This window comes from Melanotaenia boesemani, chromosome 7 (genome assembly GCF_017639745.1).
Source record: "Melanotaenia boesemani isolate fMelBoe1 chromosome 7, fMelBoe1.pri, whole genome shotgun sequence".
Classification (NCBI taxonomy): Eukaryota; Metazoa; Chordata; class Actinopteri; order Atheriniformes; family Melanotaeniidae; genus Melanotaenia; species Melanotaenia boesemani.
The window spans coordinates 24,232,876-24,250,208 of record NC_055688.1 but is presented as its reverse complement, the minus strand read 5'-3'; the positions used below and the strand labels follow the sequence as shown (position 1 = coordinate 24,250,208).

Genomic DNA, 17,333 nt, shown 5'->3' with positions numbered 1-17,333 from the left:
GCAAAACTGTGTCATTTTGTTGATAAAATTGATTTCAAAATTGTAATTCCATTTTTTGTAAGAATAGAATTGGAAAAAAACTGTGAACTTTACAAACTTGATTACATTTAACAGCCTCAATCAATCAAAGCTTTATTTATATAGCAATTTTTATATAAATAAAACCAGCACAAAATCTTTATTTGTTAGTTCATATGACACATACACACACAGATATTAGTCCTCTGTATTTGACACATCACTACATTAACTTCCAGCAGGAGGCGGCCATATCCCAACACCCAGGGAGCAGTTGGGGGATTAAGGGCCTTGTTCAGAGGCCTGGAGTGGTTCACCTCTGTTTGCATTTCTACAATGTGTGTGTGTATAAAAAAAAAATAAAAAAAAAAAATTATATATATAAATCAGTCTGAACAGATTTGCTACTATTAATCTCCACAAGGGTCAGATGGGGTTCAATCTTGACTTTATCCAGGAATGTCAAAATTCTCACTGACTGCATGATAACAAGTGCATGATGAATATCCTGTTTGAATTAATATAAAAGATGGCATCGAACAGGCCTGTTGTCATTAAGCAGATTTTGAGTTTTTATCCTGACAAAAACAAACAAAACATTCCTGGTATTAAAAAATAAATTCTTGAATAAAAAAAATGCACGAAGCAAGCCAAAGTCTTAAAGCCACATTTTAAATTGAATATATACAGTCCTGTGCAAAAACAAAAACAAAAAGAAACTTAAAAAAAAAAAAAAAATAAATATATATATATAGTTTACTCCCTGTGATCCAGACTTGATTGTAATCTTTTTAATAGTTCTCAAATTTCTGAACGTCTTTCAAAGATTTTTCTTGGACCTCTTAAAATATTTAAGCATAAGGCAAGATGCTGAAGCTGTGATCAATGCAAGGAAGGAACCCATCACCATGCACAGGCTCTCCGGACAGTCTTGATGTGAGAATCTGTGGGGCTGCATCAGGTCTATTCTGGGCCGGCTGTGTTGTAGCACAGCAAATGTTGTGGAGGCTCATCATTCATATAAGATCAGCTGTCTTGTCTCTTCCTGCCTGTGATTGGGAAATTGTTAACAGCCAAATATATTGAAAAGACATCTCAGTTCCTGGAAAGCACATCCAGGAGAGACATTCAGGAAGAGATGGGGCTTGGAGAAACTATGGGTTTGTTATGGCTATGAAAAATTTGTCCTTTCTCTGATAGTCATTCACCAGCAGGTGTCTGTTGTTAACCTATAAAGCCCTGGTTGATTATAGCTGGTCAGGGCTACATTTATAAACCCTTACCTGTAGAGATTTTGTCACTGGACTATTTGTATTAGATCAGTGTATATAAGCTAATAAAGGAGTGTGAATGTGCCTGTGTGTGGCAAGCTGATGGAATCCAGCTGAGACAACACCAAACAGTAGATGGCAGCAATACGCCTGAGTGACTGCTGACTTTTACTATGATGACTGCTAGGTTCTTCCTGAGGTATGGCATGAGAATTTTGGTTTTGTGTTTTTATTAAATATAAACCATTTGTTTTTGGTGCATTAACAAATATTTGATGTTGTTTTCTGTCTGAAGTTACCTTAGGGTTCCCTCTATGCTGTGCTGATTGTGGCCTCATGTGGCTACCTTTTTAAGGTAGCCACATTACCCACTGTAGTAAAATGTGCTCATTTGAATGAGCATCTGCTAAACTTGTTTACCGGATCGCAATCCATAGATCAGAGTGGCAGTGGTGCAAATGCTGCAGCTAACTATGCCTCTTACCTGGGAGAAGCCCATAGCTTTGCAGCTGCACCATGCAGTGCTGTCCGAGATGCTTATGGTGATGTTTCTGCACCTGTATTTGTGCACGCTTCTGGTCCTTACCAGTCTGTTTTTTTAGACATCTCCAATCATCAGCTCTGGGACTTCTGTGCCAGTCCAAGTGGCTCCAGAGGCTTCTGGTGTCCCTCAGGTTGTTCAGAAAGCTCTAGCACAGGGTGTCTTGAGCTCTGGCCTGTCTGTGTTGACTGTGTTCCTTTTATATTTTTTTAAACAGTCTCTAGTGTTTCCTCATTGCAAAGTGGTGAGGAAACACTAAAGACTGTTGAGATAGTGCTTCCCCACTACTATAATCCCATTGCTCTTAAGTGTGTGTGTTTGCATGTAAGTGCATCTGCGTGTTTGCACAAAATCTTTTATTTTCCTGATTTTTTTTGTAAAGCACTTTTTTACTGCTTTTATTTGAATGAGGAGTGCTATAGAAATAGTGCAAAAACTACAGAGGTGTATACGTTTCCCAATCCAGGTCCTCGGGCCCCCCTGCCCTGTATGCTTTAGATGTAACCCTACTTTAACACCTGAATTAAATGAATGGCTCATTAACAGGCTGGAAAGAACTGGATGAAGAAGTTCAGTAATTTGAATCAGGTGTGTTGGAGTAGGGACACGTCTAAGACATGCAGGGAAGTTGTACACAACTGCTTGTGGCTCTAGGGGGAGCTCTAAACATTATCAAAGACAGTTGATGAGTAGAAGATGACATGGTTAAATTCAGTTGTGTAAACGAGGTGATAAATTGGCATTGAGTAGCCTGATCATCACAGCTTCAGCATCTTGCCAATTAAAAAAAAGACTTGCATAAATATAACAAATAGAAATGAAGGCAAGAATAGAGGAAGATAAAAAAATAAAAAAATAAGAGTCTGTTAATGAAGAGATTTGTCTTCTAACTTTTTTCTTTCAGTCAGATTATCTGTTGCAAAACATTAGGATGTCCTTTGACATACAGACTGTAAAGGCCCCACATTGTCAGCTTTATTTATGGGTTTACATCCATGAAGACCTTTTTAAGCTTCAATCTATATTTATCCTTCCATCCATTTTCTTGCCACTTTTCCAGGGTCAGGTTGTGGGGTCAACTGAAGTCCAGACTTCCCTCTCCTCAACCAGCTTGTCTGGGGGGACCCAGAGGCATTCACAGGCCAGCCAAGAGATGTAGTCCCTCTAGTATTTTTTCCTCCAGACCTTTTCCAGCATGGTCTCGAATTTGGATGTGCTGATTCTCATCCCAATCACCTCACACTCTGTTGCAAATTGCGCCAGTGACAACTGGAGATCATAGTCTGAAGCCAACAGAAGCACATCATCAGACACAATCCTGAGGCCACCAAACCGGATCCCCTCATCACATTAGCTGCACCTAGAAATTCTGTCCATTAAAGTTATGAACAGAATCGGTGACCAAAGGAAGCCTTGGCAGAGTCCAGCCCACACTGAAAACAAATGTGACTTACTGCCAGCAATGCAGACCAAGCTCTGGCACCGGTTGTACAGAGACCAGACAGCTCATACAAGGGGTCCAGCAAACTCCCATGCCCCCTCCAGGATCCTAAAGAGGGCTGTAGAGCTGGTCCACTGTTCCATGACAAAAACCACAATGCTCCACTTCAATCCAAGGTTCGACTATCTTCTCGACAGACCCTTCTCTCCAGGACCCCTGATTAGACTTTACCAGAGAGGCTGAGGAGTGTGATTACCCTGTAGTTGGAACACCACCCCAGTCTGACAGTCCAGAGGCACTGTCCCCAACATCCACACAAGGAGCTGAAAACTCTTTCTGGGGGGCCTCTGCCAGACATTCCCAGCAGAACACGTTTGGGCCTAGTAGGCCTGACTGACATCCTCCCCCACCATCTGAGCCAACTCACCACCAGGTGGTGATCAGTTGACAGATCCACCCCTCTCTTCACCCGAGTGTCCAAGGCATGCAGCTGCAAGTCCGATATGATTACAAAGTTGATTATCGAAATGTGGCCTAAAGTGTCCTGGTGCCAAATGCACACGTAGACACTGTTATGCCTGAACTCATGTTCATAATGGACAATCCCTAATGTGCACAAAAGTCCAGTAATGAAACACCACTCTGGTTCATATTGGAGGGGCATTACTCTAATCACACCTCTCCAGGTGTCATTGTCATTGCCCACGTGAACATTGAAGTCCCCCAGCAGACGAGTGCTCTCCAACGCATCGTCCAAGGACTCGAAAAAGGGTGGGTACTCTGAACTGCTGTTTGGTGTGTACGTACAAACAACAGTCAGGACCAGTTCCCCACCACCAGCAGGCAGAGGCTGGCTACTCTCTTATCCACAGGTGTAAACTCCAATATACCGGCATCAAGTCTGTGGGCAATGAGTATCCCCACACCTGCTCGGCGCTGCTCACCAGGAGCAACTCCAGAATGGAAGAGGGTCCAGCCATTCTTGAGAACACTGGTTCCAAAGTCAAGATGAGTCCAACAATTTCTAGTTGGAACCGCTCAATCTTGCACACCAGCTCAGGTTCCTTCCCCATACTTGAGGCGACAGGCCACATCCCTAGAGCTAGCTTCTGCAGCCGAGGATTGAACCCCCAGGGTCCTCGTCTTTGGCTGCTGCTCAGCTTACACTGCAGTGAACTCCTGCAGCCCCTCACACAGTGGTGAATCCATAGGAGGGGGGCAAATGTCACCTTTTCCGACTGAGCCCGACCTGACCTCATGCACAATGGCCCAGCCACTAGGCACTCGCTTTTGTGCCCCACCCCCAGGCCTAGCTTCAGAGGAGGGCCCCAGTTACCTGCGTCTTCACAAGGGAAACCTTGAACCTGTGTTGTTTTTCATCATAGGTGTCACTGAGCTGCGCTTGGTCTGGTCCCTCCCCTAGAGACCTGTGTGCCTTGAGTGACCCTACCAGGGGTATAAAAACCCCAACTACATAGCCCCTAGGATCTTTCAGATGCAGTTCAACTTTGTTTGTCCACTTCAACAATGTCATCTCAGAGCACTTTACAGACAAATCAATTCAAGCCAAATCATAATAAATAACTGCCTAGTTAAGGAAAACCAACAGATTGCATCGAATTTTGATTTCAATCCAATCCCCCATGCTGAGCATAGGGGTGACAGTGGAAAGGAAAAGCTCCCTTTTAACAGGGAGGAAAAGCCTGCAGCACAACCTGGCTCAGGGAGGGCAGCCATCTGTTTCGAACAGTTAGGGTTGGAGAGGACAGGAAAGAGAGACCAACAGATGCTGCAACTTTTAACCAGGAAGACCTGCTGAGACAGGAGAAATACGTTAATAATGCCAATACTATTATATGTTTGTAGATGGAAAATGAGGAGCACAGAGATAAAAAGAATGTCCCTAAGCAGTCTAAGCCTATAGCAACATAGCTAAGAATCAGAATCAGAATCAGAATCAGAAAGGTTTTTTATTGCCATATGAGTGAACAGGTTCACATCATTAGGAAAATGCTGCGGTACTTGGTGCAGACATAAAAACAATATAAGTTATAAGTTTAAGCATGCAATAAATATAAAATAAAAATTTTAAAACAAAATAAGGTCTCTACACTTTAACACAAAATTACAAAATATACAGGATGGGTATGGATGGGTGGCTAACCACCCCTAACAATAAGATTTATCAGAAAGGAAGGTTTTAAACATGATCTTAAATACAGAGAGGCTGTCTCCTTCCATACCTGATAGGTATAAAACTTGCATAGCCTTCAGCTATCCATGCCTGATAGCCGAAGGCTCTGCCTCCTGTTCGACTCTCCGCGAGAAACGAGAACTTTTTTCTTGTTCATGAGACCATGAGAACAAAATTACATCATTTGGCTCTCGTGATGGGAATGGGGACAGCTTATGGCTTGTTCTCAACACATCAGCCGATCAGAACTTTCTTTTCATGGGGCTCTGAGAAGTATTGTGTAATTGGTCACACATTCGAGATGGGCATCGTTAATGCAAAAAAGAAGAAAGTGGAAAGTTGTGGCTTCTGCATTTCTGCTGATGCAAGGTTAAATGGATAGTTTTAATGAACAGCTAATCAAGGTGGTGAAAAGGTGTGTATACAATACATGGGATTTAAAGACAGAAAACGACGCATGCACAACCCCGCCCTCCACAGACAAAGTTTCTCATTAAATATTAAATAAACCAGTCAGCTGTTCATTGTACTAAAAAACACAAATATCCCCCCTGCAGTAATCCCCACCCAATTGCAGATGGGTTAGAGTTAGGGTTAGGGGTTAGGGTAAATAGGGTATATGTGTAAATATATGTATATATATATATGTATATATATATATATACATATATATATATATAAACACACACACACACACACTACCTGGCCAAAAAAAGTCCACACCAAAATAAAAAGTAAACAAAAGGCTTTACTGTAATATTTCATTGGACCGCCTTTAACTTTGATGCATTCATTGTGGCATTGTTTTAGTAAGCTTCTGCAATGTCAAGTTATTTCTATTCAGTGTTGCATTAAATTTTTACCAAGATCATGAACTGATGAAGGAAGGGTCTGACCACTTCACAAAGCCTTCTTCTGCACATCCCAAAGAGGGGGATAAGGTCTGAACACTGTGATGGTCAATTCATGTGAGAAAATGATTTTTGAGCCTGATGATTCCTGGTATTGCCATCTTTGCCTGCGCAATCAAGGAAGAAAAAAAAAACATTGATGAAATAAACTGGTCATTCAGTATATTCAGGTAGCAGCTAACCTCTTTTTTTTGCATACAGAAATCTAGACCTGACCAACTGCAGCAACCCCAGATTACAGCACAGGCTTGTACAGTAGGCCCTTGGCATGATGGCTGCATCACTTCATCTGCCTCCTTTCTCATCCTGATGCTCCAGTCACACTGGAATAACCTAAATCTGGACTCATTAGACCACCTTCCATTGCAGTTGAGTGCAACCTTCATGCTCTCTAGGAAACTGAGGCCTTTTTCTCCAGTTACCCTCATCATTTTGTGGTTTTCTCATGGCTAAACAGCTTTTCAGTTTCAGTCGCTTGAGTTCCCGTCACAATGTGCCTGTGGAAATGCTCTTACTTTCATTATTAAACACAGCCCTAAGTTCTACTGGTGCTTTTTACTGACTTCGCCAATCACAATCATTCAGGATTTTTTTTTCTGACCACATTTCTTAATTGAAGACAATGATTCACCACTATCCTTCCAGTTTGTAATAATGGTTTGGAAAGTTCTTAACCCAGTTATAATAGCTTCTGCAATCTACTTAGATGTTCTCTGCTTGATACATGCCAATTATTTGACCCTTCTTAAACAGACTAACAATCTTTTCCACAACCACATGTGTCTTTCCACGTGGTTGTTTAAGAAATGAGAAGCTACTCATTGCGTCAGTTGAGGTAAAATAACTTGTTGCCAGCTGGAAGATAACTGCCCATGCAGTAATTCTCAGAGATAAAAAAAAAACACTGGGCCCCTGAGTGAGACCCTTAATCCCCCAACTGCTCTCTGGGTGCTGGAATATGGCCACTGCTGCTTGTAGACATAGTAATGAGACAAATGCAGAAGACTAATTTTGGTATGTGTCACATGTATTGACAAAGAAGATGTATTTCTTTCTTCAAATTGGAATAGTTTATTCATTTGTTTATCTTAAAAGATTACATTTAATTTCACATGGTTAATTTGAGTTTATGTAACTGAGTATTTGATTTTGGTTCTTTAAAATGGGTGTATATTTAAATATGCTAACATGAACTTTTAAAGCTTCTTTTCTGACACTAAATATCAAATGATTCATTGTCTTAAAGTCTTGTCTGACCTTTTTTCTTTCCCAAAAGACACCACATTCTGTGTGATTCATGCATTTCTCTCAACTTCACTCTGCATCTTAAGGCTCAGATTTGAAAAGATTCTAGGACTTCACATCATTTGATAGTTGGTACGTTTATATTAAAATGCCTCATAAGGTCCGGGCAAATTGCTGGCAAAAAAACAAACCTCAAAGAAATAATAACATGAATTTTTAGAAAGAAATCAAAGTCAAAACCTTTTAACATTGTTTAACATTGTTTGGACAGAGTTATTGTAGGCCAGCTTCTAAACTTTTAATCGTGATTCTTGACCCTGTACACTGTGGGTGGAGACACTCAATGTTCACACAGAAGGTCTTCAACAGTATGTGTAAATGTTTACATGTATCAGGGTGGGTGGTGGACAGTCAGAAACATGTTAATTTAGGATCAGGACAGATCTCTTGAACAGGCCGTGTTTACACCAGTTCAAATGCCAGAGTCCTCATGATTCACTTTTTGTCACAGCAGGAGACTGAAAGAATGTACGATCGTGGGGGTTATGAGAGAGGGGGTATTAAAGCATGTGTCTGATAAATACATTCATGCATTTTCAAATAGCACACACACAGGCAATCATACAAGTACATACAAGATAAATGCATGTCCAAAGTGTCCATTCAGTACTTTGATGAAAGGGACACCATTAACCTCCTATTCAAACACTCAAAGTCCTCCAAAATGGAGAAACTGATGAGCCAGCTGCCCACCTTTATTACTCCAAGGCCACTGTGACTGTATTATACCGTATGTGCACACACACACACACACGCACACACACACACACACACACACACACATAGGCCTATACACACACATATGCGCGACCTTATCAGTTCCACAACCCCCTACTGAGGCTGAGTTGTTCGCCTCCCCCACTCACAACACCGCAGCCAACAAGTGGTGTGATTCCAGACGCGCCTCTTAATCCATGCACTGCGCTCCCAGCTTGGAGTTACAGATGACCTTCCATGGAGCAGGTTTTGGTGAGTGTGTGTTCACTTGGGAACAGATGATGTGCATCATGGTGGACCTGGCCATGACCCGTGTCATTCAGGGAGGACTCACTAGTGAGTAAAATCCACGGCTTTATTTCACATGCAGAAGACCTCCATCCCACGTCCCGCCCGCGTGCTGCACCAATTTTTTTCCATCAATTCCTTTGCACTGCAGCCAAAGAAATTGGTAGCTGTGACTAAGCCAGATAAGCACTCTGTGTCCTCTTTTTCGTGGACGGCATGAGTTGAACCTCATGATTTGAAGTTGAGATTTAAATCCGCAAAACAAAAACACATCAAGGCCTGTTGTCAAGTGGAACATAAAGACGCATAAAGACAGCTTGTTTGGCTCTTGAAAGGAATAATTTGCTCGGTGATTAATATAAGTTCGTGTGTACTATGTACTCTAGCAGACATATTTATCAGGGTTATGTCATCTCTCCTCCTCACACAAATGTAACTAGTCCATAGGTTGCGTTAAAACACTTGGCTCCACTGCTGGGTTTCCCTAGTTCATCTGTTCTTAATTGTAGGCGGCTCTCGGCCGCTTTCCAAACTGGCCTACGCTGAAAAATAGAAAAAATATTTTGATTTTAATGCCAAATGAGTTTTCCCCACCTCTTCTTTCTCGTGGAATCATGTGTGCCTCAGGTAAAGCCACAAACACTTCTAATTAGCAGTAGTCATACAATAGTTAAAATCATCTGGCTTTTCTCCAGGAACTAGTGAAAATGTAACCCCCATCCCACCTCCAGCCTGCATTAGAAGTCGAGTATTCCTCCCACACTGTGCTTTGTCTTGAGTGTAGAATAAAACAAGAACATTAGGTGGATTTGTTTTAAAAAACGCACAAGATTTAAATTGTTTTTCACGTATACTGAGAGAAATTAAGACATATAAATAAAAAAGACTGCGTGTTGATGAACATCGCACATTGACGAAGAATGAAAAAGAATTAATCTAACTTTTGGCAGGCAGTGGTGCGTAACGACCATTAAAGGACAGGGACCAAACCCTCCCTTCCACTGCCTTTCTCGTCGCTTCCTCCAGAGACTCCTACCCCTCCTTCTAGGCTGACGTAGAGAGGATCCATTGCTGCCCACGACTGTGGGCGATAACTCGGCCGCGGGTATAAACAGCTTCCCCGAACTTCTGCACGTCACTGCTTGAAGCCGCAGCGACTCGGTCACCAGAGCTGAATCACAGCAGAGATAGCAGCAAGCAGGCACTTCCACGCCGCGCAGGCTAACTCGCTTTCGGCTTTGGTTCGACATGGAGACTCGTTGGACTGCGAGAGGTTTCAGCGCCCGCAACTTCAAAAGTGAGTAGTGTACAACCTCTGAGAATTATATGCATTTTTCAAAGATTTAACTGGGGATAAAAAAAAGCATCTAAATATAAATTTTAAATCACAGACGCATTTTCACTTTTTTTCTTTTTTTGTGTGTGCATGAGTTATGTTAGTAGGAATGTAGCAGAAGGTGCAAAATTAGAGGAAAGTTCTTCATTTCATGATCTAAATTTATCGAATATTTTCATATAACCTATGGACGATTGTTTATAAAACTTCATCATATTGCATCTGTCTTTGTTGGAACACATTCCTCTCCATGTCCTTTACGCATGAAGAATTTTGTACAGAATTTGTGAGCGCACAAACCTAGACTTAACTTCTTACTTCACAGTGCCTTTAGTTGTTAATAAACTAGAAAAGGTGTTCGTTCCACAAGTCGCAACACCAGTTTTCCCCAGCGGCCGGCTCACTTAACTTACCAGTTAAAGGAGCCAGGGGTTAGACCCTGGAAAATCTTGCGCACTGAAGATGAATAGGAACTTCATTGCTATTTAATGCATGTACTTTTCCCATGTTGACCACTTATGTGCATCGTTATCTGAGCACTGCCAAGAATCTTGAAAATTATTAATGAGAACCGAAACTGATATTGATCCGGTTACTGGTCGTAGCCTATGCGTGCCCTTTGTAGTGGCGCACCGCGGCGGAAACATCATTTTGGTGTGAATAGTTTGAGAACTATGAACTAGGAAACCTTGTTAATCCAGTGCAATACATTTTTTCAAAGGTTTGTAGGGTGTTGGAGATTTGTTATTTAGGTTATTCTAAATAGCTGAAATTTAAAAGTTATGTAACATGTTACTGATACTGATGCAAAGTGATCAGCTGGATATGAAAGGTGAATGGTTTTTTGTTATGTATACTGGTAAATTATATATGAAGCCCAAAGTTTTGGGGGTCATTAACAAGTGACATCTGAGAGCACCTCAGCCCTAAAATGAATCACAACAGGTTTGACAGACAGAAGTTGATGCTTAAAGCTAAAATTAACTTCTCACCCTTTGTCTGTCACTCATTCACAAACACAATGTGCAGGTTTCCAAACCATGACCAACAACAGTATCAGTGGCCATCTGCTGCTAATCTAATTTATATATATCCTTTCTAGCATAACTAAGCACATTTCTTCCCTCTTTTGTATCTGCAGGTGGACTGTCCCTATGGCTGATTCTGTGGCTGGTGGTGGTGAAGCCAGGCGGGGTTTCTGCTTGCCCCAGGCTGTGTGTGTGTTACCCTACGCCTATGACGGTCAGCTGCCAGTCACAGAACCTCACCATAGTGCCAGCGGGTGTACCTTATGACTCGCAACGTGTATTCCTGCAGAACAACCGCATCACAGAGCTTCGTGCAGACTCTTTTGGCTTTGAGACACAGGTGAGTTTTATGCTTCTTTGAAAGTATTTCGTTTTTAATGGAGTATCTCTTGATTATTCATTTGTTTTTCCTGTCTAATCTAATCATTTTTTCTTCATTTATCTCCCACTCAATCCCTCTACAGGTGCTTTGGCTGTATGGTAACAACATCACATGGATTGAGGCCGGAGCTTTCAGTAACCTCAGGATATTGGAGGAGCTAGATCTGGGTGACAACCCATCACTGCGGCACCTGGAAGGTGGAGCATTCAGGGGCCTGGAGAAGCTGCAGAGCCTGCACATGCATCGCTGCAAGCTGGCCGCTCTCCCCCATGACATCTTCCACAAGCTGTACAGCCTTCAATTTCTCTACCTGCAGGTAAATCCAACACCAAAACACATATTTGTACTTGATGTTTGCAGGAGAAAAACTCAACACACCACCCATTTTACAGTTGCCCAAATGCAGGCCACACACACCGGGGCTTATAGCACGTTAATATTAGAAGAGCTCTATTCCTATTCCAAAGCTACTTGAGTTGTGAACTTGATGAAACAAAATCCAACAAAAATCTACAAATAACAGAAAAAAACATAAAAGTAGTCCAAGAAGGATTGACATGCTCACCTCTGTATTACATGAGTACAATTAATAAATAAATAAATAAAATTGACAGACTTGCAACTTTTAACACAAATGGCAGATTAAAAAAAAATAATAAAAAAAAAATAATAAAAAAACCTTGCACATAATCAATAAACAATGTGTTCTCATTTAAATTCAGTATACAATGAAAATGACCTTTTAGATGTGTCTCATTGTTTTTTTGTTTTCTTTTGTTGTTTGGCCACAGCCTGCTTTTTCAGCTTTTGGCAGCTATCAGTGTAATCTCAGCTGTCCTCGAGTTCAATCTTTGTCCAGTTAGACTTTTTTTGCTAAGATGCCTTTTAGCGAATGAAACACAACACATTCCAATGTAGATCATATTGGCAAAATAATTCTTGATAACATTAGCAATGATTTTTTCCACACATGTGGTCTGGAACTTTTAAATGCATTTATTGTCATTTAAAAATGTCCATTTAGAATTCTTCTGGTTCTATTAAGGAATCCATATTTTGTTTTTTGAGTTTTCATTTTTTTCAGTGTGCATGTTACAAACCCTGAAGCCCACATCTAAGTGGGTTATTCCCACTAAAGACACTGCAGCTGAACTGTCTGAAAAACCTAATCTGAACAAACTTTTCTTCCATTGCTGAACAGCACAATCAGGAAATATATTTACACAAGGTCTCATAAATAATACCCTCAAATGCCCCCCAGATGCTGGAATTTGCTCTGGCAGCCCAGTGCTCCTGGTTTAATTAGGATGGGTTAAAAGGCAGAGAAGGAATTTTCCAGCTGTGATGAATAAAGTATAATAAAATAAAAAAAATACTTGCCTGCTATTTTTGAACAATTAACCCACCAATCAGAGCAGATTGGCCGTTTGGGAGACCACATGGTTATGAGGTAAAGCAGAGCATTTCAGAAGTGAACAAGAGATGCTGCAGTAATACACAGCATCAAACTGCAGAGCATCTTAGATTTAAAACTTTATTTTATTGTCAAGCCAAGTCAACCTAATTTATAAAGCATTTTAAAAACAGCAGCAACCACTAACAAAAGTACTGAACATAGGAGTAAAATGCCTTAGTAATAAGTAAAATGTAAACTATCTTTATTCCATTTTTAAAGCTGTTTTTGCCAACAAAATATACACTCAACTGTCTCTAAATCTTCCTGTTTTTTGGCTTTGCTGCAGGAAAATCAACTCCACTTTCTGCACGATGACCTGTTCTCAGATCTGGTCAACCTAACCCATCTTTTCCTGCATGGAAATCGTATCCGCACCCTCTCTGAGAATGTGTTCAGAGGTCTGGTCAATCTAGACCGCCTACTTATCCACGACAACCGCATCAGGCAGGTCAACCGACGGGCTTTCCGTGACCTGGGCCGTCTTACCATCCTTTACCTGTTCAACAACTCTCTGGCTGAGCTGCCAGGTCAGGCCATGAAAGATACTCAGGGCATCCAGTTCCTGCGCCTCAATGGTAATCCCTGGTCCTGTGGCTGTGAGGCCCGTCCCCTCTGGGAGTGGTTCCGCAAAGCCCGCATCTCCTCCTCTGAGATCATGTGCAGCTCCCCATCCCAGCGTCGTGGCCAGGACCTCAGATTCCTGCGGGAAATGGACTTTGCTCTCTGCCCACTTCCTGACCCAGGCTCCCTTGCTGGGACCACCACAACTACCTTCAGCACCAAAACCCGCTGGTGGTTCTCCAAACACAAGCCTGCATCTTCATCCAAGGCTTCCTACCAGAAGAGCACAGAAACAGTAAAAGCCTTCCCATTTCCCGCTGTCAAGCCACAGTACGTCCCCAAAATCCCATCAGAAACCAGCCCCTCAAAGTATGAACTGTCAGAAGATGAAGCAGCACTCCCCAAGCTGGACCCAGAGGAATACTGGGCCAACTATGGCAATGAAGACTCCTCCATTCGTTGCTTTGAGCTGGAGTGTGCTCCAAGCTATGACAGTGCAGCTTTCCCGTCATCCTCCTCCATAAGCATTACCCCTTCCCTGCTCCACTTGCTGTCCTTCTCCATACTCACGTTCACACTCCACTTTCTTTTCAGTTGAACTCTTTTGTCCTTCCACCCCATCTCTATCCTCTGATTTCCCTTCTTCCTATTTCCTATTCTAACTTAAAACCTGCCTCTTAACTCCTTTCAGTCGCCTCCTGGACATTCAGGTGGTGCTACACTGATGCAGGAGACAGGCAAGGCAACAGAGAGCTATTTCAAAGAGCAGACATCAGATGAGTTGATGTAGAGCAAGACAAGATTTGAATGCTGGCATAGCTGCTGCTTTGTAGTGCAGAATTAAAAAAAAGTAGGGATCACGTCATGAAACGACTTATAGTTGCAGTGCAAAGGCAGACACCTAGAAAGTAAAACAGTTGAGATGTCAAAAATGATGCAGGTGTTGTAACTCATCTACATCTTTTTCTTTATGAACTAGTGCTCATTAGTCAGCACTTACATTAACATGATTTGTGGTAGGTTTGGCACTAAAGTGACAGAATTACATGGGTTAATGCAGATGTGAGATTCAAAATCTCTGAAATACTATCAAACTGCTACTGCCACTTGTAAATACTTTAAATTACTGTAAATACACTCATTACACACTGTATATTAGACTAGCTCAATTTGTACTTTCTTTTTAGTAAACAGCAGTTTGTGCTGATAGAAGATTAGATTGCAAATAAAGGCAAATTAGTTGAATGTGAACCCCCCCCCCCCCTTTTTTAACCCCAAACTCATGTCTCTTCCCCACTCAGACAATCAGATAAATTGTTCTAGACTGAAAGAATTTATTTTAAAAGATATTAATTTTGGAATATATATTGGACTGGATGCTTATCACGAAAAAAGGAAGGCTTGTGTTCCTGATTAAGATTAGCCTGTGTGTCTGTGTGTGTGCTGTTTAATTTTTTCAGCGTGAATGAAAGTTGAAGACAAAATGACCAACGTCCAGAAGATATCTGGATTTTGAAAAATCATCTCTTATTGAAGACTGTTTAACAGAGTTAAACAGGTTGTTTGTTTTATTTCCAAACGAACAAGGTTTAAAATTACATTAGGAGTGAATTCTTCTTAGTTCTTTGTGTTGCTTGAGGTTGCTGTCCTGTTTCTGTTCTTCAGTAGGCCTTATGGTCTGAATGATTATGTGCAGCCCTGTGTTATCTAATTCAAACCAGGAATAAAAGTCAAGCAAGTCCTTCTAAGCAAATTAAACTACATGCTCTGAAAAGTTTATTATCTGTACAACAATCTATTTAGGTTTTGACTGTTTTGGATTTTATAAATCTAATTAATTACAATCAAACAATTGCACACTGAACCATCCTGATACTGCACCTTTCAGACTGTAGAAAATGGTATGAAATCCACAGAGGCTGTATGTTCTTCACCAGTCCCAAATGTTAAATCTTACCCCACCCTGAAAAAAAACTGTGAGTTTCTAATAAATGTTGTTGGATTCTGTATTTTTCCATGAAAAAAAAAACAGTTTGAAGAAAAGTCTTTTAGTGTTTTCCTTTGTTAAAAAATAAAGAAATAATTAAACAAAATGAGTGGCCCTTTGCCTTTTTTTTTAAAAATCATTGCAGCCCTACGATGGACTGGCAGCTTGTAGCCGCTGGGACAGACAATGCACCCCCACCCCCAGCAACCTTACATTGACAAAGTGGGTTATGATAAATGAACAAGAAAAGCAAAACAGAGGCAGAAGTTCACAAGTTGGAACATAAGCAGAAACACAACATACACCGATCCATTAAAATCAAGCACTTCCAATTTTAACAGGCAAAAAGATTGAGTTCATCTAAAGGACAAAGTGTAATTTCACATTTTGATTTAATCCAAATATAGACATCACAAAAGCAGATAACTAAATGAGTTGTGTAAAAATAAAGATCTGCTATACTACAATGGTATTTTTACACTGTCAAAAGCTCAGATGCCAGTTTCCCATTTACTTTGCCCTTTTAAATAAATTAATCCTTATTTACACCAAATATACATGATTTTCTTTTCATATGTGCATTTTCACCAGATTAGATAAAATTCTTTTTGTTTCAAGAGAAATGCTGCTGATTGACAATCAAGTGCCAATAACAGAATTTATTTAAAAGAAAATCAAATGAAATAGCATTTATTCAGTTAATTGTCTTTGTGGAAGAGTAAAACAAAAAAATGACAAAGCAGTTCTCTCACCAATACTTTAGTCTGCAGGATATTTGGTTCAGAATTTTTCCATTTTCTTTCTAAGTTGTTTAAACATCTTTGGATTGTACTGTCAGGGAGGATAGGGGGGTTACATGACAGGAGGCAAATGTTATTTTTGGGTGTATGTGTGTGTGAAAGGGCGGGCAGTGTAAAGCAATTCATGTAAGACTTGGAGTGTGTGGGAAGAAGGTCACCAATTTCAGCAACAGTCAGTCCTCGCTTAAATTTTTTCATCACATGCAGAGGGTGGCTATATTGGTCCATATTCCTCAGTGATTTGTTTGTGTGTGTGTGTGTGTGTGTGTTTAATGGGTTTTGTGGGTGGGCTGAGATGTGATTCAGGAAAGAGACAGAATGGGGAACACACCAGAATGAAAATGTGACAATTTGTCCCGGAATCAGCACACCCCCTCAACAGATCAAATCTCAACATGGTAATAATTATGACCAAGATGATGCACATCATCATGCATGTGCTTGGAAGTGCAATGATACATGTGCAAACATACACACTAACACATACACACATGCAAATAGTAAAACTCAGGGTGTTATGAGAGGCCTTCAAGTCCTCACATCTAATCTATTTTTGGTGTTTTCAGATGAAAATATATTCACAGCTTGTATGTTCCTCTTTGCTCTCATCTGTCCTACTATTTTCAGCTACTTTCAATTAGAAAAACATCTTGAAAAAAACAACTGCAAATCCAGAATGAATAACTTTAAACAACAACAAGTTTACCCCCCTTTCCCCAATCAACTAGTCAGAGTAAAACTCGAAATGGATGAAGTTGATTTAAAAAAGTGTAGTCAGTGAGTCTGAAGTGTTTTTTAAAACACTGCTTCAACTCTGTTAAAAGTCATGGTAACGTTAAGGCAGCTGTTTCAGGAAATGTAGCTACTGGAATGTTTTTTTAAAAATGGCACCTGTTGGTTTATTGATTTTTGACCAATCTTAGCCTCTTCCTAGTCTCAGCTTGTTGCTTAGAAACGGCTTTGAGGCAGGAAACAGTAAGAAACCCAGTGAACTCAGCAAAACTGCAACATGATAATTTTTTCCATCATTTTATGCTTATTAAACAAACCAGAAAACATATGAACCAGTGAGCGTCAGAAAGACTTGCTGGTAGAAA

General features: G+C 40.7%; 1 protein-coding gene across 1 annotated transcript; it reads left to right on the top strand.

Annotated features, from left to right (window-relative positions):
- The first annotated feature begins 9,816 nt into the window (after nt 1-9,816).
- Nucleotides 9,817-15,515, top strand: rtn4rl2b (reticulon 4 receptor-like 2b). The gene is made up of 4 exons (XM_041989309.1): nt 9,817-9,983; nt 11,164-11,390; nt 11,515-11,748; nt 13,175-15,515. The coding sequence occupies exons 1-4, from the start codon at nt 9,935-9,937 to the stop codon at nt 14,045-14,047; spliced, it is 1,383 nt and encodes a 460-aa protein (XP_041845243.1). The 5' UTR covers nt 9,817-9,934; the 3' UTR covers nt 14,048-15,515.
- Nucleotides 15,516-17,333: the final 1,818 nt, after the last annotated feature.